This window comes from Drosophila santomea, chromosome 3L, assembly GCF_016746245.2.
Source record: "Drosophila santomea strain STO CAGO 1482 chromosome 3L, Prin_Dsan_1.1, whole genome shotgun sequence".
Lineage (NCBI taxonomy): Eukaryota > Metazoa > Arthropoda > Insecta > Diptera > Drosophilidae > Drosophila > Drosophila santomea.
The window spans coordinates 9,503,872-9,524,556 of record NC_053018.2 but is presented as its reverse complement, the minus strand read 5'-3'; the positions used below and the strand labels follow the sequence as shown (position 1 = coordinate 9,524,556).

Below are 20,685 nucleotides of genomic sequence, written 5' to 3'. Positions count from 1 at the left end.
GGCCATCAGCTCAAACGTTGCGGAAAGACAAAGCACAATTAAGAAGAAGAGATTTGTTTAAACGTTTGGATCTTTGCTTTTTGATGTGTTTGATAAATAATTTTAACTATACTCTGTCATGCACTTGGTGAGAGCTTCATACGAGCATGCAAATTATTGTGTTTTTTCAAAATTTCTCCACCAATTTTCATTGCTTACACTCCTCATAATGAACTTTGCTCCACGTCATAAAAATAAGTTTACGCCAAAGATGTTCCTTATCTTAGGGATTAGTCACATACATGTTTGCGGTTAGAAATGGGATAAAAAATGATTAAATCAAAAATTCTAAAACAAAAACTGTATTCCAAAAAAAAAAGCAGCTAATAAATATAATTTACTTCTAAGCAAAGAATTGCATTTCGCTGACTTGAATATTATTTCCCATGTTAGTGACAATTCCTCAATCGAACGTGTTCTGATTCACTGGTTATAAATACGTTTCAAGGTGGAATTTGTAAAATTGATGACTGATAATGGACTACTTTATGATTCTGTTATCAAACCGGAAGAACTTCAAGTATTATTGTTTTAGCCATGATTCCTAACAGGGATAATGGGCATGAATCGGCCTGAACAACAGTACATTGTAACGAGATATATTATCACAATAAATAAACTCAACGTGGACACAAGGGTTACGAACGAAAAACACAATGAAAAATCGATTAAAACGAAAAACACAAGAGGACGTGGTGGAGTATTTATGGGGCACATTACTTACCTCCTCACTGGATGATTTATCATGGCGCGGTGGCGTTGCCGGCGACGCCTGGCTGAGTAGATCCGGCAGGACACTGCTGGTCCTTGTCCCAGGAGTTCCCAATCCAGTACCATCGGCGCCCACGCCGCTGCTGCCACCGCCTCCTCCGCCGCCGCCGCCTCCTCGATTCTGTGTGGAAACACATGATACAAAGTTAGCATATCGAGTAAATGCAGTTTCTTAAACAATTGCAATGAAATTAGAGGGAAAAATGGGGTTATAGAATGTCTTCAGGGGAAAGAAAGTGGGAGAAACAGAAATAACAACGAAATGAGTCAAGTAACGTACAAAAGATTCAAGAGCAGCAGCACAAAATAAATGAATGCCAATGAGACACTTTGAGGTTGCCTAATGATGACCCCTCCACTACGAAGCCTCGACTTTAGCCGCATATGGATTTATAGTAGGTACAGGTATATAGACAGTATTTTGGGTGCGGGATGTGTGTGTATCCTGTTATACAGAGCTTAAACGCTATCACATTTAGGTATCGAGTGTTCCGCTGTGTTCCTCAAAATTGTTTTAAAGCTAACACTTATTCTAAATGAGCAACATTTCAGTTTCAGCGCAGCAGGCAAAACGTGACTCAAGTTGCAGAAACAATCTTTCAGACGGGCGCGTTGTATTGTTTATGTTTCTTAATTAACTTTTAGTCTTGCATACCAAACCAGCAAAATTTTGTAATTGATTCCTGGGTCGAGTTTGTCATTGTTCAGAGAAAAGCTTTAAAACAATTTTGAGCGAAAGCAGTAGAGTTTACAGATGATACAGAGCATTCTAATTTACAGAGTTACAAGAGGCAGCAAAGTAGAGATTTTGTTTAATAAGTAGCACTAGCATTAGCTATTATGAATCTAGAAACAAAGGTATACTATATTTCCAAACGATTTCGGTGTTTATTTCCAATTAAACCCAAATACATAAAGATTTCATTATTTAACTAATTTAAGTTGTTTTTACGGTTTTTAAATGATCCCTGAGCTGCCTAAAATACAAAACTCAATCATAAAACTGTATCGACACCGTATTATTAACATTTAAACAGGAAGTTCAGGAAAGCTTTAACCTGCACTACGGGTATTAACTGATCTCATTAGCATTCGATACTTTTGCCTCTTTTCGGGGTTTTGGATTATATACAGATTAGATTAGTTTACCGATCTCGATTGTCTACCGGTTATTTGCGTTTGTTAATCAGTGTTCTTAAGCGTATTAGATAGTCTTAATTAAGGTTGCGGTTAGCTTAGGTCCTAAAATGGCGTGGGCTCCGATTGATTATGAAAGTATTCAAAACAAATGAGAATGCAATAAACAATAGAGCATAAAAACCAAATAAAACCAAACATGCTCAAGCAATGAAAATAAGATAAACACATCTCTTAGCTTTCCCCTAAATGTATTATACATTTCCAGCGGTTTTTTTGGATTAGCAACAATGGGTGTGTATTGTTTTAATATTTTATTTACGAGCTATTAGTTGAAAGTGCGTGTGTGTGGATGCGGTGAGTATGGAGTATGGATATAGCGAGCCAAATGGTAAATTTCAGCCTTTTTTTGGTAGTTCGGGTTTGGTTTACTTTTCTGGCGCCAAGACAAAACACAATTTAATGGAATAATTATTTTTGCAATATTCTTATTTTTTTTGTGGTGAGTTATGTTCGCAGCATTTTTTGAATAAATGTTTGCCTCTCTGTTGATTTGCTTGTTTGGTGCGAGCTGAGAGCGTTTACCTGCTGCTGCTGTTGCTGCTGCAGTTGCTGCTGTTGTTGCTGCTGCTGCTGCAGTTGCTGCTGCCTTTGGGCGCGAACGGCAGCATTCTGCAGCACAATGACGGATTCAGTCTTTTCGCGACGCGGTCGCAGGAAGTGAAAGTTGCCCAGGGACTTGGAGGTCTTTGGAGCAGCTCCCTTGGTGGCAGTGGTTGTGGCTGCAGTTGCTCCTGGTTTGGCACTGGCACTGGCAGTGGGAGTGGGAGTTCCTGCTGCAGCTGCTCCTGGCGTTCCAGGCGCGGCATTCTCCTTGCTCTTACTGCTGATGCTGCTGTTGTAAATGCTGTTCCTTTGGTACACAGCGCTCGACCTCTGCAGTGCCTGTGCAGAGGGCGATCCCGCTGTGGATCCCGATGCAGTGGCACCACTGAACACAGCCGAGTATCGCTTGGCCAACGGGAAGAAGTCCGAGTTCTCGCGTCGAAAGCCGCGCTCAAAATTCATCGGCAGTCGGGAGTCCGAGTCCTGGCGCTTATGCGCTGGGGAATTGGTGCTACCACTGCTTCCGCTACCACTTGCACTTCCCGTTCCCAATCCCGATGCGGATCCTGATCCCGATCCTTGTTCTTTGGCAATACTTTGGCTGGCAGTTGGTTCGGCCTTCAGCGGCTGATAGCCCCTGGGAACTGGTCTGGTGATGGCCTCCGCCACACTAGCCCTCTGCAGCTTCGTGTCCACCTTCAGCGTGCTCAGCTGGGAGCTGCGGCTCAGGCTGGCAGTGGTAGTGGGACTACCACGTCCACTGCCCCTTGGACCGTTTGCGTTCTTGGGGAAGAAGCGATCAAAGTCCCAGTCTCTCAGCAAATTGGATTCATCGCCGCGACGCGACGGTGTCACATTGGCTTGCGATGTGGAGGCGGACTTTTGCAGGCGGTTTATGTTCTGCTCTAGTTTCTATTGGGGATTTCAGGTTCAGGTTCAGGGAGGAGTAGTAGTGGTTGTTGTTGTAGTAAGTACGCAGCAAGAGAAGAATGGTGTTAGGTTGTTGGTCTGTTTTTAATACTTAGAGGCATCTAAATATCGATTAAAAGAGAGCTTGCTTCGTCCCCACCCACCACAGCATGGAAAGTTTTTCATGAATTCTGCTCTTCATTCCGGTAGGTTGCCAAATACACAAGGCTTGATATATATATTTCTGATTAAGATCAGTTGTCACAGAAATATGCGTACCAGCCCAGGTATTCGAGCGATATATGTATATATATTATGGGGTGTGTGTGCAAATGTGCATATATAGTCATGTATGTACAATATCTCGATCGTGTCAACATTCTATGCACCAGTGCATTAATGTTTATATAGATGCAACATCACACATGGCTCAATCAAAATATACAAAAAAGTTAACGAAAGGTAACGAAAATTTGGAAAATCAATTTGTACAAAGAAAGAAAAATTCACGAAAAAGATTTCACGCTGCTTGCGCCATTAAATAACTATAAAAATATATATAATTGTAGGTTTATATCAAATCAAGATTAATGCAAATTCGTATAAATTTAGTAGGAAAATCAAATAATATTTTAAGCTAGTCTAAGTAACTCTTTAATTTAGAGAACCACAACCAGGTTGAACTTAGTTTATATTATCCGTTTTCGTTTGATTTAGTTGTAATGGTAGGTTCTTTTGTTCGGGTTGGCAGACCTTTAACCCAGCAAAAGCTAGTTTACAATTTGTACAATTGTCACCGATGTCACAATGCAATTATCAATTAACCTAAAGCTCATTCTGCCCTAGCCCTCTCTAAACGCATCTCATCGGTGGTAGAAATCAAAGCTAATAACTAATAACTAAACTAAACGAAGAATCGCACTCGTACGTGCGTTTATATGTAAGGATATAGAAGCTATGAGCTCGGAAGAAGATGTGGGTGCAACTTACGCGCTTCATGATCAAAGTCCGATCGCCGGCCTGATCGTCGTCGTCGGGCGTGGGGGGCAGTGGGCGGTTGGGCGGTCCACCGCTGCCGTGACTCAAGGGCGTTGTCGTGCTGGCGTCCTCGGAGACGGGTCCCAAGCCGGGCCTATATGAGAATTCGGGTCTGAACGTAACGAAAACCAAAAAGCCAAAAACAAATCGAAAACGAAAAAGGGGCGGCAAATCGTTGGTGGCAATGGTAATGGAAATGAAATGGGAGTGAATGTGGAAGTGGAAGGGTGTAGTTGGGCGGTGGGTAATCAATGAGGTGTTTAAATAAGTGAGAGACAAGAATGTTGTGAAGTGGGGTTAGTAGTATCAATAGAGAGATGATGTGTTGCTTCTTATCAGGGATCGCAAATAGATTGTATTATATTGTATTACATTCAAATTAAAACATTCATATTGATTCAATTCAAGAGATAGCAGGCATCTTCATTTGCGTTCCCTGTCGACTGATTATTGATAGTGAACTACTTGATTGCATCATCGATTTGTGGAATTTTGCTGCAAACTGTCACGCCCCTTCTTTGTGCTTGTGTACTTACAGTGGCTTGGGCGGATCACTGGCCAGTAAAGTACCATCGTTCCTGGCCCGATCGTTGGGCTCATCCGGTTCGCTGTCCGAATCGCTGCTGTCCAAGGGATCCAGTGGATTCACCGGCTGGCCAAGATGATTGTTCGACTGCTGCGGCAGTGCGGCGGCCGGCTTGGATGAGCCGCCGCCGCCTCCGGATGCCGATCCCCCGGAGGAGGATAGACCGCTTGACTGGCGATTGTTGCGAGGCGGCGCCTCCGGCTGCGCCTGCTGCTGGGATCCCTGGCCACCGGCGGCCGTCTGCGGCTGTGGCTGTTGGGAGAAGACCACGCCCAATTCACTTAATTGTGCTGCTAACACATCCAAATGATCCTACAGTTTTACAATACATTTTTTTTTGTTTTTTGGGTTTGTTGTTTTCGTTTCAGGGGCAGGAGGATTTGTGTATGAATGTGTTCGTTGTGTGTGTGTAGTTGGTTGTGTGTATTTTGTTGGGTGTGTGTTGAATTGCACATGACACCACAGTTTTTCGGGTTTTCGATTTATTTCGAGGGGGGAGGGGAACGAAAAGTAAGAGAGCATTAGATTGGATTTTCCACCGATACGGTACTTATAGATAACAAAAACATAACGATCAAACGATCACGCCAAGCGAAAAGGTGTTTTTGGATCCAGTAGAGCATTACATAGAATCGGTTAGAAAGCTCGGTTGTTAGTCGTTAAATGTAAACTTCACTTTGGTCGAAACAGCATTAGAAACGCATCAATCACACAGGAAACTCTATGCTCCAGGCATATCAATCTACTTTGGTGGTTAGTCAAATCGGTTGAGTTATGCAATCTTGGCGCTGTGGAAGCTTAGTTCAAAAGTGGCACGTGCAATAGGTGTTTGGTTTGGTTTTGGATTTCAAGAGTTACAACGGGTTTTGTGTACCTCCGGTTACAGCAATTTTGACTAAGGTCCAAAAGGGGGGATTTCTGGGGCTACACAAATGGAAAACAATCAATGCAGAGTGCGTTGCCGAAGTTATATATGTTAGTTTTAAACCAGTTATCTTATTTAACAAAAAGGTTAGGAACTTCTGAAACGCACTCCAATTTCAAATGTATGCAAACTTTATCGGAAACTCAAGCAGTAAACGAAACAGAAAAGATGCGACAGGCTTCAACTGAAAATCGTAGGACATACCTCAGGTCTCCTTGGTGGTAACTGTTGTTGTTGTAGTTGTTATTGTTGTTGTTTTAGGAGTAGTAGTCATGATTGTTGTGGTGTTTTTGATAATATCAAGTGTTTGTTTTGTTGTAATCGTAATCGTGTGCGGTTCGAAAATCATACGATGGTTTAACAGCGCAACGGGATGATGCACACATGAGTCAAATCATAAATCGACAGATATATTGCGCATATGGTATATACGGGTTTATCAATGCATATTTGTATACGGTATACGGTATATATATAATATATATTTATATATAGATTATGTAGGCGCACATAACATGAAAATAAAAGAGATATAAATTAGGATAAGATATGGCATGGTATCGACTTTTACATGGTTTTACATATGGGCAAAACTAAAAACTAACTACAACGAGGTCGAGGGCGAGGGGGGTTTACAAATTACGGGGCACAGATGGGGCATCCTTGGGCACATTTCAGTAACTATAAGCTGGTGCTATGCTTTCTCGACTGCAAGTCATTGCTCTGGAGACCTCCCCATGAGATCGGATTACCCGATTGCCGCCTTATCGGCCCTGCCCTTTCGCTGTTAATCTACGCCCGATACGCACCGATGGCTTGAAGTTATTCTGCGAGTTGCGCTGCTGTTGCTGCGGCGTCTGTCCCGCCGGCTCGCCGCACTTGGGGGTCGGTGGCAATGGCCGATTGGCGTGCGGCGGATCCGGCACCACGATCAGGCGCTGTGGCGGCCGTGCCGGCGGACCCGGCTCCTCAACCTGCTGGCGCTGTAAACAAAAAAAAAAAAGGTTCAGTGATTTCATTTAATCAGTGTATTGTGCAAAGCTAAGCAGCATCTTCTTACCGATGGCGGTTTTGGCTGCCGATTGGCCTGGGGCTGCTGGGCCTGCGCCTGCTGCTGGGCGGCCTGCTGAGCCTGTTGTGCTGCATGGGCCGCCGCTGCTGCCGCCGCCGCAGCCTGCTGTTGCTGCTGCTGGAGTTGCGCCTGTGCCTGGGCAGCGGCATGGGCGGCAGCCGCCTGGGCCTGCGCCTGGGCCATCAGGTGATGCTGCTGCTGCTGCTCGGCGGCCAGGCGACCCTCCTGGATCTGCTGGAAGTTGCGGCGCAACGTATCGCCGCCTGGTGCCTGGACAATGGAGCTGTGCTCACCGGCCAGCTGCGGTTCGTCGTCGTCGTTGTCGGAGCCCGAGTAGCGATAGTCCTCGCGCTCCTTCTCCTGCTTGCGCTTCTTGCAGCGATCGATGTGGTCCTTCAGCTGGATGCGCACCTGGCGATCTGTGGGCTGGTCCTTGATGAAGCCGTGCTTCAGCAGGTTCTCGGTGTAAGGCCGCTGGTGATAGTCCTTAACTGTTGATAAAACATTACGCTTAGTCATGATTCTTAAGGGATTATACCAAGTGGAATTGCATGAGTCAAAAAGAGTTTCTTGCTACCACAGTCGTTAAAGCAGATGACTCACCTAGCACCGTGTCAATAAAGCCGTGAAACTTCTTGGACCACTTCTTCGATTTGAGTCTGGGTGGCGAGTTGCGCGGAATCAGGAAGAGGGCGCGCATCGGATGCAGATCGCAGAGCGGGGGCTGTGACTCAGCCATCTCCAGGGCGGTGATGCCCAGCGACCACAGATCGGAGCGATTGTCGTACGTGGCGTCGGGATTCTCGTCGCAGGCAATGACCTCGGGGGCCATCCAGTAGGGAGTACCTATGTATGGTGCGGGGGAGAGAAGCGGACGAAAGCCAGTTTAGCAGGTAGGATCGTCGGTGGCAGGTGACTCATTTAGCTCACCGATGAATGTGTTGCGCCGGCCTATCGTGCGATCCAGCTGAGCGGACACACCAAAATCCACCAGCTTCACCTCGGCATTGTCGGTGAGGAGCACATTCTGCCCCTTGATGTCGCGATGAATGACTTTGTTCGAGTGCAGGTAGCTCAGGCCCCGCAGGATCTCGCGGCAGATGTACGCGATCCACTCCTCCTTCAGGCTCTGACCCTTGGTGGACTTGACCAGATCCGTCACCGATCCAGCACCACAGTACTCCATCACCAGCCATAGCTGATCGTCCTTCCCAGGCGGTGACTTCTTAATAAAGGCACCGTAGTAGGTGGCAATGTTGCGGTGATTCGAGTATTTCTTTAGCACATTAATCTCCAGCTTGATCTCCTCCTCTTCGTCCTCGGTGACGTCCATCACCTTTATGGCAGCCAATTGACCAGTCTTCGTGTGACGGCCCTGTGAATAGAAAAGCAAGAATTCGTAATGTTAAAAACAAAGTTTTAATAAAAACAGAAAACAGAAACTTCAACTATTGAGCGAAATTTTTTCGCCATTGTTCATGTTCATAATCGTATTCTTCTATGCGGGAAATAGGATTAATCTCTGAGTAAAAGAGGTCCAGTGACGAATGGTGTTTGTTGACGGGTACGTTTTGTGACGGGTAACATAAGTCATCGCAAAATAAGTTTGTTTTGAATTCAACTGACATACCATCGTGTTTTTGCACTGTCTGGCATTATGACGATTTAAATAACATTCGCATGTTTCTAAATGTAATAGTGTGGCTTCTATTTGCTTAGCTATATCGCAATTCATGTTCTTTGAATGCGGAAATTATAGCTTTGAATATTTAAAACTATTTAAAAACACTCGAGTCCCAAGAACGCGAACCGAGTTGGTCATGAGCACTGGCCATGATCGAGGTCAGGCCTGGGTTGCGTTTCCAGAACTCGGTTGGGTTGTTTGGTTCATTGCGGCATAGCGGCATTGAGGCTGTTTAATGCACTTCAGCACCATTCAGCTCCATTATGCCGTCGACGACAACAAGACGATGACGCTGGCGACGACCATGGAGGCGTTGGCTAGTGCAGCTCTGTGTATATTCTATATATTTTATATGGTCTGTGGGTCTCGCTCTCCCCGCCCAGCGTCTACAAAGTGCGACGCATAAAAAGTGATTAAGTAAACAAAAGCAGGCGCAACGGCAGCATCGGCATCGCCAACGCCATCGACTCCAATGGAATCAAACAATAGAACGCAACGCAACGCAACGCAACACAACGAGGAGGAGCGCAAGTGGAGGGCAGAGAACTCTGTCTGGAGAGGAGCATCAACCTCGAGTGGGGTAATGTGTCTGCTCAATCAGAGTGTCAAGTAGTTAAGGTAAACATGCCACAAATATCTATTCAAGAGCGCCACGAAGGTGACTAAATCAGTACCTGGATGGGGGTAACTAAAAAAAGATTGAGGCACTGAGAAAAAGTATTACTCTCTTAACTATTTCCAGATTGAGAGGTAATTAAAACAAGCGGTCTTCATTTGGAAAAGTTCTATGATTTAAGAGTATTGTGTCTTTAATAAGAAGTCAATCTTTATTATAAAATCTACTCTCCAATCTGTGGTGTACTAATGCTTAGCACTTAGCAAGTGATTCACGAGTTCCAAAGTTTGCATGTCACGTTGCATCTTTGGCGTTTAGTGCTGGTGCTGAGACCAACCCCAACAAGTTTCAATTAGCCTGCCACTTTAATCAAACTCGCAAATTGTTTTTTATTCTCTACCCCCTCTTTGCTAGCCAAGATTGAGTTGTCCTGACCAACCGGTTACTGGGTTCAAAAAGCGCTCCCAGCTTCATCAGCTACATCAGCTGCATCTCCGTTGCGGCTGCTGCCTTGTCGCCTAAGCCGCTTTTAAAGTCATTTTACATTTAATACAGTTTTAATTGAGTGAGCAGGAGCATCAGGCTCCGGCCCCGTCCATAAATCAAAATGCTTAACGAGAGATGATAACGATTTAAGTGACGATAGTCGGACGATGACGATGCGCCTATGTGGTACGGGATGGTATGAAATGTTGCCCGTCGGCTCTTCGATGTTCACTTAAGAGGGTGATTACGACGATTTGGTTTCTAGTTTGCGACCCACAGGGGAAAACACTTTGGAAACTCTATCTTTGCGCTGATCTATATCTTGAATAGCTTCAGGTTTATCGGTGTACTTCGGGCACCTTTAATAGACGTCGTTTTAACTCTATATTTTATTTTTTAAAGGGGGGAAGTGGTGTACAGTTCACTCATGAAGTTTTTGAACCTAACAGCTCTCATATCAAATATTTATCCCGCTTTTTTTTATATATAGCACAAATTTAGAAACAAATAGATGAAAATCTGCATTCGCTACAACATTACTTCTAGTGTATTCCAAAGTTCTGTGTGCAAAAACCTGTCATTTTCTTTCCGCTTATTGAATAGTTAGACGAGGCGTTACACCATGACTAGATTCCATCAAAACGTTATTAAAAAAAATGGCCAAACCAAGCGAAAGGAGCTGGCGAACGTCTTGGCCATCATCGCATCATCATCAGGTTCTAACTGTGCTGCAGATTTTATGCAAATTAATGACATGCACTAATGGAGCCTGACTTGTGCAATAGAACAAAATTGTGCATAGAGAAATCGATTAGATGGAGATGGATGGGGTATTGTTGGGGTACCAGGAAATTGTCGTCTTTAACTTTTGAGTGAGTTCAAATTCCGCCCCGAGCCACGTAGCTAGGTAATCGAAGAAGAAAGATGATTGCCGCAATTAATACAAAGAAAAATATTTGTGAATCACTCAGTGCGGTCGCACTCTCCTTGGCATTTCTCCACCTCCCATCGGTTTCTTCTTAAAAGCCCAAAAGCAAATAGAGCTAAACAATCCGCTGAAACAAATAAACAAAGCCACTGACTGCGACCGACGACGACAAGCCTTTTGCCATATAAAGCTCTGCGACCGAGGAAAAACAACAAAAAGAAGAAAAATCGCTGAATTTGTAATATAATCAAAATGTGAAAATGTTTTAAAGGTAAAGTCAACAATGGAATGAAGCTCAGTCGCGTCGAGTGGTGCAGCTGTCCGATTCGGGTTTGGATTTGCCTACCTATGCACAAGAGATGGTTTATGATTACCACACCGAGCACGAGTATCTGTCACTCACAGATACACATGCAGATACAGATACAGATACATTTACGGATACGGATACAGGCGCAAATAAAATCAAGCGTGAAAAGAAACCCAAACAATAAAACTATCAACTCGATGATATGCCACAAATATACAGATACTTGGGCGCTAGGGTGGACCTGTCTTGTAGAGATATTTGAAAAACAAAATAGAACAGGGCTAGAAATTAATCAGAGCGAAATTAATTGCAACTGTTTTTAGAATACAAAACAACTTAACCACACTCTTCTCCCTTTGTTCCCTTTGATTTTTCGAAATATGTATTTGAAAGCCAATTAACTCCTCTATTGCAAAAATCACAGGTCCGCCGTAAACTGCATTAGTGTCTATAGAAAAATGCATAAAAAGGGAGTATATACATACATATATTCTCACAAGCATTATATATACAAGATCGTGAAAAGTATACGTAAGAAGCAAATGCAATATCTTCATTTGGAAACTTTACCCCGCCTTTACACTCCCTCCTTGTCGACAAAAATCGCAATGAAAAATGCGAGAAAAATTTGCAACAGACGCTGACAGAAAAAATATGATTTTAGCCTGCAAGCTGGCTGATAACAGAAGAGAGCAAAAAATGAAATAAATATTTAAACACAAGTCGGAAACTGACGTTGCATAAGAGGCTAAAATGCTGTCAAGTGCCTCCCCTAAAAAGTGGCCCAAAAAGATCAACTTTTGGACATGTTTTTCAAGTTGCCCCAACTTGGCACGCAAATCGCTTGAAACAAAGAGGAGAAAGGGAAGTGCATTTCGTATATATATATATACCATATACACGGGGGAAATGAAACTGCGATTGGTTTAGCTGAAAGAAATTGTGTTCCGTTTGCGATAAGGAGAAAAAAAAAAAAAACCCACTGATGTTGATGAACCGAACAAACATGTGTTCTATACGATCAGCAGAAGAAAATAAACGATGAAATGGAAATGTTTTGAATAGATTAGCAGAGAGCTGGAATCGAGGAAAATAGGAAATAAAGTTAGGGGTCGCAGGAGGGAAATGGGTCACAGTACTTAATTTATCTAGAATTTATGTTATCAACCAATAAACATGAATCTATACCCCGCTGCTCCGCTTCTCCCATTTGCATGAAATTTTTATTGATCAACCCATCCATCCACCTGTCGCAGGTATTGGGTAACCCATAGAGTTCCAACCACACATCAAGTCGAAAGGAAACTAAACCACTCCTCTACTTCAGTCGGTGCTGGTACTGCTGACACCTTTCATTGAGCTTTGTGGGCATATTAATTGTGGCAACTGAATCCAACTGAATCTTGCAGCTCCCACACAGCACACACCACACACCACACAATTCAATTACAACACTTGCAAGACCCAGAGATCCGACTTCGAGTACGAATGGAAAACCGCAATACAGCACCACGCCCGTGCGATGCGTCAAGTTAGGCATCATAAGTAACCCACCGGCCCACCGACCCAAAACCCACCAAGTGGCAACAGCCTCCAGTTTGCCCCACTGGCCCACAGAGTTGGGAACCTCCAGTTTGGAGCACAGCTGCGTTTGGCCAACTTACGCAACATTTGTGCATAGTTTTTCCACATCTCGATTGCTTTTTGCGCTGCCAGTTGATCGGTGTGCAAATTTGTAGACTCCATTTGAAAGGTGATTAGGTGGGCCACCCTGGGGTTAAGGGGGCAAAGAGGAGGGGCATCGGAAAGGTTAGCGCTCATCAATTAGCAATTGTTGTATGTTTCGTTGATTAACCCGGGTAATCAACGTTTTTGTTGTGCTTGAAAACTCGTAGGTGTGCTACAGTCTATAATCTACCCAACTTGTTGATGGAAATTCTAGTTATAGTTAGTTTAAAACTTGGAAATTCCTTTGGTTGCTTAGTATTTCCGATTAGGGCTTTACAGATATCAAAAAGATTTCTTTTCGGAAAACGAGAGTGTGTGGTGTACTGTGTGGAGGGCCTACTGTACTGTAGTACCCGAATCCACGTTGCTGTAGCTCGTTTGGTGTGCGAGTGTCTGCAGCTGGGTCATAAAACAGCAATGAAGGAGCAATAGTGCTTGAAGTTTTTTGTTTAAATTTATGCCCAGATATGTGGCTTACATTTGGTCAGCGCTCGAAGTGCGCCGCTGTTGCCGGGCAAATCGACGTTGGGGTGGGTCAAAGGTTAGCCAGGCCAATAGTTGCACTTACGCCGCCGCGCTCCATCCCTCCCCCCAGCCACCCACTCGTTCATTGAACCACTTAACAGGCTTTTTAGCACTTGGCTGCATTTCATTAAATTGAATTTTCCCAGCCGTCAGCAGAGGAGTGTGTCTGAGTGAGCGGGTGGGTGAGTTCGAGTGGCGTGGAGTAGAGTGGCATGGAAAAACCGAGTTCAAAGTGTTTGGAAAAGCTTTCCATTTTGTATTATTGCCAGGTTGCTGCCGTAGCCTCCACCTGGTTAACCTAGTTAGTCAAAGTTTGTTGTTTGATGTGCCAGTTATTTTCGGAGCCAAAGTGCTCAAGTGCCGGGCTAAATGTAATTTTGGCATTTACAACTTTAAAAACTGATAGTACGCCACTAAAAGCAAATTGCCCGAGAATAAATCGAGTTTTAGCCAGACATTCGTTGTGACTACAAAGGAAATAACCGCAATTGATCAATAAAACAGCAAGCCTTTAATAAACTATTTAAGTTTGTCACTCATTTTTTATTTCCCCCCAAATAAATCATATAAATATATAAACCATATAAATCCCATTTCACACACTTATTCACGATTACCCACATTCGTAATCGGAACAATTTCCCCCTATTTCCCAATCAATTACCAGCACAATTGTGGTTTATTCATTAGACTTACCGAGCATTAAGTCTACTGGCAATCACAATCACAATCACAATCACAAGAACAATTTGCATGGCCAGATTGTCGTATCAGTAGATTCTAGCTCGAAAATTGAGTCATGGACTCTATTTTCATTGTTGACGGCCAAAGTGTTTATTTGCCAGAGATAAGCGAGCGATGAAAATGTGCCAAATGATAATTTTGGCATATGTGGGGCTCGGCATGGGTGTATGGGCTAAATTCAATGAAACACAAATGTGTTTTGCGATAATGACGTCACTTTTGCGTGTCAACAATTTCCGGTTCCCTTCGAAATGCCCATCATTTTTAGGGGTGTGTGTGTTGTGTGTGTCTGCATTATTACTTCCCTTGGTTTATATTCTAATTAATTGAGAGCAAGAGTGAGTCCCTCCAGAGCTGTCAAATTGCGATCCCCATTTCGGTAATTGGAAATTAAACGAATTAAGCGGAAAGACAGATAGGGAGAAGAAACTTCCAACCGCAACACGACTGCGGGTCAACGGGTTCGCTTTTTTATTTGTATTCCCGTCTCCCCCGATTGTGTGCACAATTATATGGACAATACTAGGGACAATAAAGCATACACATATATTTTCCGATGTCACATTATAAGTCAATATGCAGATAAGGGTCCGCCAGCAGCTACAGAAGAAGCTAAGGCTGTATCATCGGATAGATGGGTTTCATTTCCCTTTGGAAAAAAGACAAAGACTTTTCTCTGTTGTTTGCAGCAAATTATGCATGCAAAATTGCAAAACTTTCACTCATAAATTAATTGTTCAACAGCAACAACGAGAAACAACAAAAAAAATAGACTGGCGAAACAAAACTAAACGAAATCATGGAATTCCGTAAAACAATCTCTGAGTAATCAGCGAAATGTTTGCATATTTAATCAAACCATAAATATTAAAACATTTGCTTATTGCCAAAGTTAACCTTGTAGGCAAAAAAAACAACATAAGCCATACTTGTGGCAATTGCTGAATAATGGCCAAACATAAAGATAAAGAGAGCTATCTCATTTGCTGATTTGTGGGCGGTAATTTGGACACACGGGTTTCAAAGTTTATTCGGAAAAGTAGGTCAAGTGTCCATCAACACTGAGGAAAAGCCATTTGAAGCGGGTTGAGTTTAAATCAATATTTTGGAAGATATACCAAGTCTTTGTTACACATGGATAGCTTTTTCAATGTAGTTAAGATACTCGCGAAACACATCACAAAAGCTTTCTAAGTGAATCATAGTTTTTGTGATAAAGAAATAAAGAAAAATAAATTCCCCTCTTAAGCAGAACTCTTCATAATCATATACATACATTCTCGAATACACGCTAAGCTGATTTTCCTGGTATTCTAAATGAACCAATTAGCAAATCAAATAGGGTAGCACTTCCACATTTGTTTTTGCCTTTTGGCCAAATCTAATGGCCCAAAGCCCGACCTTTGATCAACCTTTTTTTAATAGTGTTTGTGGTTTCAGTTTGCTCTTGGAGTTGGAGAAGGCAGACCACAAAAATTTCACACGCCGCCTTCGAAAGTGATAAATTTTCAACTTCCAACATGCATATATAATTTGCGCCGAAAACAAAAGCTGTTAAAAAATAAATAAAAACAGAGAGACCACCAAAAAAAAAAAAAACAGCAACCCACGCAGACTGATTATAAAAAATGCATAACTTAGCAGCTTCGACACCAACTCACTGGCCATCAAGAAGAAGCGGCGCAACTTCCCAAGGTCGTTACTGGGTGCCCACACACATATAGACATCCATACACACCATCTACACCTATGTGTGAGCCACATTCCCCCACCACGACTCCAATTCGATGACTTTCCCATCGCCGTTTGCTGCGGCTAGCAAAATGTGCCTTTCTTTTATTTTCGCACCTGGCGACCTGGCGAAAAAACACTCGAAAACGTAAACCCAAAATCCCATTTATTGTTTTCGCACAAAACTTGCGGAAGGGGGAAGCAGGGGGAGGGGAGGCAGGCAGTGGTGTACAGGTTGCCTTGTCAATGAAAAAGTGTCAGGGCTAGAGATTTTATTAAGCAAACAAAGCGAAGCAGCCGGCCCGAAATCAGTAATCCGAATAACCAAAAGCCAAAATACAGAGCAATCGCAGAGTTGGTGAACCTCCAATAAAAATACATACAATGAGCGGCAAATAGCGCAGAAAATGCAGGGAATGGCTAAAGATAGCGAGGGAATTATTTAAATTTTTGTGAAACAGGGAAAGAGAAAGGAGAATTCACTACACTGCTATAAACTAACGATATTTAATAGTCTTTCAAACATGAAAGACTTCTAAAGAGAGTACTTTCTTTAGTATCCTGCAGTTAGTTTTAGGATTAAGTGCGTAACAAAAGTCTAGAGTCATATACCAATTTTATAGTAATTGTAGAGGTTCGTTACATTTCATATCTTTAGTTTTTCTTTGTGTGTACCCGCTCAGTGCTCTGTGAACGTGTCAATGACTTGTGTTCGCTTAAATGCTTTTGGAGCCTACCCAACAAATACTATTTGCGTAATAATTAGTTTTTTTGCTTCTTTTTTTATATCTGTGACATTGAGAGAGCCTTTTATGCTTTTTTGGGCACTCGTGCACTAATTGCTGCCTCTTTTATGGGGCCCAAAGTCGGATTGTGTGAGTAGTTTCTCCTTTGTATTCCGCTGTCTTTCCTATTGCTCTTGCTTGTGGCTTCCTGCTTGATTTGTTTATTGGCTTTAATGTATTTTGCATGTTTAGCTTGTCGTGTTTTATTTTTATTGACTGCCCTGCACTGCAGTTGCTTCCACTGCCACTGCCTCTTTAGCTTCAGTTTTTAACTTCAGCTTCAGCTTCAGTTTCTTTCTGCCTGGCTGCGCCTGCGCCGTTGGTTAATTTCATACCCCCCATTTATTTGCTTGCGTGCTTTATTATCATGTCTCGCTCATAAATATGTATTGTGGTCTTGCTGTCTGCACTTGTCTGTCTCCAACTGGAGCTCCACCTCCTCCGAAGCCAACTTCACCGCCTCCTCCACCCCTTTGTAAGCCTCCTCAATACATCTGCTTCCTTCTCGAGTTCCCCGTAATTGGGTCAAAGTTCGCCCAGCTATGAAAAATGTTAATTATACGACAACTGTGGGCCGCTGTCGTTGTTTTTATTGTGTGGGCGGAAACTAACGGGAGCCAAGCCCCAAAAATAACATTTATAAACATTGCGGAAATTGGGCTTTGTGTGTGTCGTTTGGATGCCAACACGTTCATATGCACTTAGAGCATTCAAAACACGACGAATATATTATGAAATTAAGTACAGTTCAAGTAAGAATTATTCAGTAATTTCATTTATAAGCTGCAATCTCCGATCTTTTTTAATATTTCTTTAGCGATAACATGCCGCATTTAGTAAAGAAAAAAACTGACTTCAAACTAGCTTTTTGTAAAATAAAGCAAGCAATGAACTAGAAATATATTTGACAGCTACGGTGCAAGTAAACTTCTTTCGCATTTGTAAACTTTTGTAAAGTTTCTTTGTCTGAACTTTGCCTCCTGGCCACCGTCCTCAATTTCCAGTTGACCACGTTTAAAGTCAGACTTCTCATTATAAGTTCCACACTCCCACTGCACCCCCACAGCAACAACAAAAATCAGTGCACTTGGCATAAGTCCGTTAACACGTTGCACTTGTACGTGTTCCCCGGAACCACATGTGGCTAACGATCCTCCCCCACATCCACACCTCACTCCTCTGCCACAATTTCATTCCATTTGAGCTCCTCTGACTCAGTGGACGACAGTTTGGCCAGCTTATTAAGTGCGATAAATGGCAAACATTCAGCGCAGTTGGTGGAAATATCGAGTTATCAATAAAGCGGAAGTGCCCTAAACAAAACAAACACGAAAGCGAAAAATGAAAATGAAAATAAAACGGGGGAGACAGATAGTGATAAATCAATGGAGCTTTGCAAAAAGATTCCCAGAAACGAAATTAAGTCATGCTAAAGATCGTCATTGACTGGAACTCGCATCGAATGCTGTTCGAAATACCCAAAAAGAAATAAAGCACCCAGACCAAAATGAAATTATGATTAAGCAGGCCAAATGGCAAAAATTGGTCAACACGGCTCTGTGACGTTTGATAAGCTGCTGGGGCCAAAAAGGTGGCTCTCGCCTCGAATTGCGGCTCAATAACCAATAACCCATAACCAAAGCGAATGTAAACCGGTTGGACAGTCAGTCAGTTAGTAAGCAATCGACGTAAAGTCGGCTAAAAACCACTGCCAAATACTCGTAAATACCAACGAAATGAGACATACGCCGAGCAAGTGGATGGACTTCGCATCCGTTACTTTTTAAGTGCGTTCGAGTTCCTAGTCACATGCAGATACAGATACAGTTACAGATACAAATACACAATCAGAATCAGATACACAAAGTATCTGGGGGCATTACTCATGCTAATTTCACACAGATGCTCGGCCACTGCGTAATAATGAACTACTTAAAGCGCCAAAGACGTCGCCGGATTGAGTTAACAAGTTCTCAAAGAACTGCGGCTACACAGTAAACAAGATTTGTGACTTATTCCGTTTTAAATTCGCAGAAAAATACATTCCTATGGTATCAATTTATTATATTGTATCTGATTGGTTTATGAGATCTGCGAAACCCTAAACAACTTGAGTTGTGTGGGAGATTACAATTGACTGGCATTTCTTTGGCAAAATTTGAGGTCATAAACATATGAAATTACAGAGATTTTTCGAAAGCTGCCAATGCCAACTGAAATGGTGTAAGCGATAGAGCTTAATCCACCTGGAGAACCTTATAAGGGCACACGTGAAAGAGCTGGTCATTCCGGGGAATTGAATATAAATAGATGTGTATGAAAAGGAGATAATGAATATATGAATACCCATGTATAATAACCTTGAAGGTGGATATGGAAATACATTGGCTTGATTACTCATTCTCTAGCGATGCAAACTCTGCGATGATTAACTCACTTAGTGCAAGAGCTTATATTAGATGAGGTATCAAACACAATACACAAACTTGTGAAATTATATGTAGTTCATAGTTCTGTAAGCTTACTGCCTTGCATTATATAGTCTCTTCACTTTTAAAACGCCTATCTTTATGAAATCCGAACGATATAAAAGCTTGCTGATTGTAGTTCTCTTACATTAGTTTGACTTTCAAAAACAAGCCCTTCTCGCCCAAATTTAGTTTTAAACAGTTGTAAAACTTTATGCGCCGAAATGACTTCTTTTCATGCAGCTTCAAACCTATTTCCAAATCAAATTACCCACTTCGAGGGCATAAAAATACTTTAGCATCTGTAGAGGCGATAAACAACAACTTGAGGCAAATCCAGCAGCAACGGCAACTCAATTTGGTTGCATTCATCACAGAGATGCCGGCGGCGACCCCCACAAAGTGCAACAGCAACAACAGCAACATGCAACTGCAACAACAGCACCACTATGAACGCCCAAGAGGCACAACAAAAACAGCAACAACAACAACAACATCCAATACTTGCCGTTGGCCTCCCAAGCGGCGCATGCCACACTTTTTCCGCTTTTTCTGATTTTCCAACAACTAACGGTAATTTACAAAAGCAACGTCTATTTTTGTACCGCCGCCGCCGCTTCTGCTGCTGTTGCTGCTGCTGCACAATTGTATCTTGCAGATACATTTTAAAGTTATAATTTAAATACAAGCACAAAGTCAAGGCATTGTTTAGCTGCGTGATTATGACGATGATTGTTCCTGTTGTTTCTGATACCCTTCAACAGAGTATACTAAATTCGTAAACACACTCTAATTTTTCAGAAAAATGTGTCTATTAAGTTGACCACTATTTGTGTTTTCATATTAGCTAACATAAAACTTATAAAACTCAAATTTAAAGGGCATTCGTACTTCGAATTTAAAGAGTTTTGGCCTCCCTTTTTATTCCTTCTATTATTAACTCTACTATCACTATAAACCCGGCAGGCGTAGAGCCAGAAAAATGTGTTAATGTGTGAGAAGAATCCGTTCTCGGCATTTGTGTTTTGGCTTGTAGTCATTCATTTTTTGTTTTGTTCGCCGCTTTAAGTTATTAGACATCATAGCGGACACAAACTAATTAAAGCAAACCCAGAACACGACGGCAGATGAGGCGTCGCCCTGTAGATACAGATACTCAGATACATATCGCTTTTGCTTAAAAAAAAAAAATAAAAAAGAAAACATTGCAAAACTAAAGCGAAACGCAGTCAAGCATAAACTCTAACGATTGCTAATTATAAAGAGACTAAGTGACTCGCAGAAGCCAAAAGTCTGAGATCATTGCTCTCTCGGCGAAAATTTGCTTATGAAAAGAAAGCCGTAAAAACTTCACACGAGCAAAATATCAGCACGAAAATGGCCACATAAGCGCCAAGTAAATAGGAGCTAATAAAATATAACGATTTGCTTACCTTGTAGACCTGACCGTAGGTGCCATTGCCCACAACTTCGATGAGTTCAAAGATGCCAGCTGGATCCTGAAAGAGAGAATATGTGGAGAACATGAGTGATGAGCTAGGAAAAATCAATGTGGAAACGCCCAAATAAAATCCTTTTTTTTATTTCATTTCAATCT

The 20,685-nt window shown here is 42.4% G+C and overlaps 1 protein-coding gene across 10 annotated transcripts in view; it reads right to left on the bottom strand.

Moving 5' to 3' along the window:
• The window catches only part of LOC120450606 (mitogen-activated protein kinase kinase kinase kinase 4), a 31,298-nt gene that overhangs the window by 3,669 nt on the left and 6,944 nt on the right, over positions 1–20,685 (bottom strand). For 4 of the 10 annotated variants that reach the window (XM_039633732.1, XM_039633734.1, XM_039633737.2 and 1 more), the window contains exons 3-12: positions 20,522–20,587; positions 8,014–8,458; positions 7,687–7,929; positions 7,072–7,574; positions 6,821–6,994; positions 6,216–6,236; positions 5,037–5,398; positions 4,453–4,594; positions 2,533–3,465; positions 764–931 (exon numbers count right to left, since the gene is read on the bottom strand). In XM_039633732.1, the coding sequence (XP_039489666.1) occupies positions 764–931; positions 2,533–3,465; positions 4,453–4,594; positions 5,037–5,398; positions 6,216–6,236; positions 6,821–6,994; positions 7,072–7,574; positions 7,687–7,929; positions 8,014–8,458; positions 20,522–20,587 (3,057 nt within the window). The remainder of the gene's footprint in view (positions 1–763; positions 932–2,532; positions 3,466–4,452; positions 4,595–5,036; positions 5,399–6,215; positions 6,237–6,820; positions 6,995–7,071; positions 7,575–7,686; positions 7,930–8,013; positions 8,459–20,521; positions 20,588–20,685) is intronic. The other 6 variants (XM_039633738.1, XM_039633739.1, XM_039633742.1 and 3 more) reach the window with 3 other exon arrangements.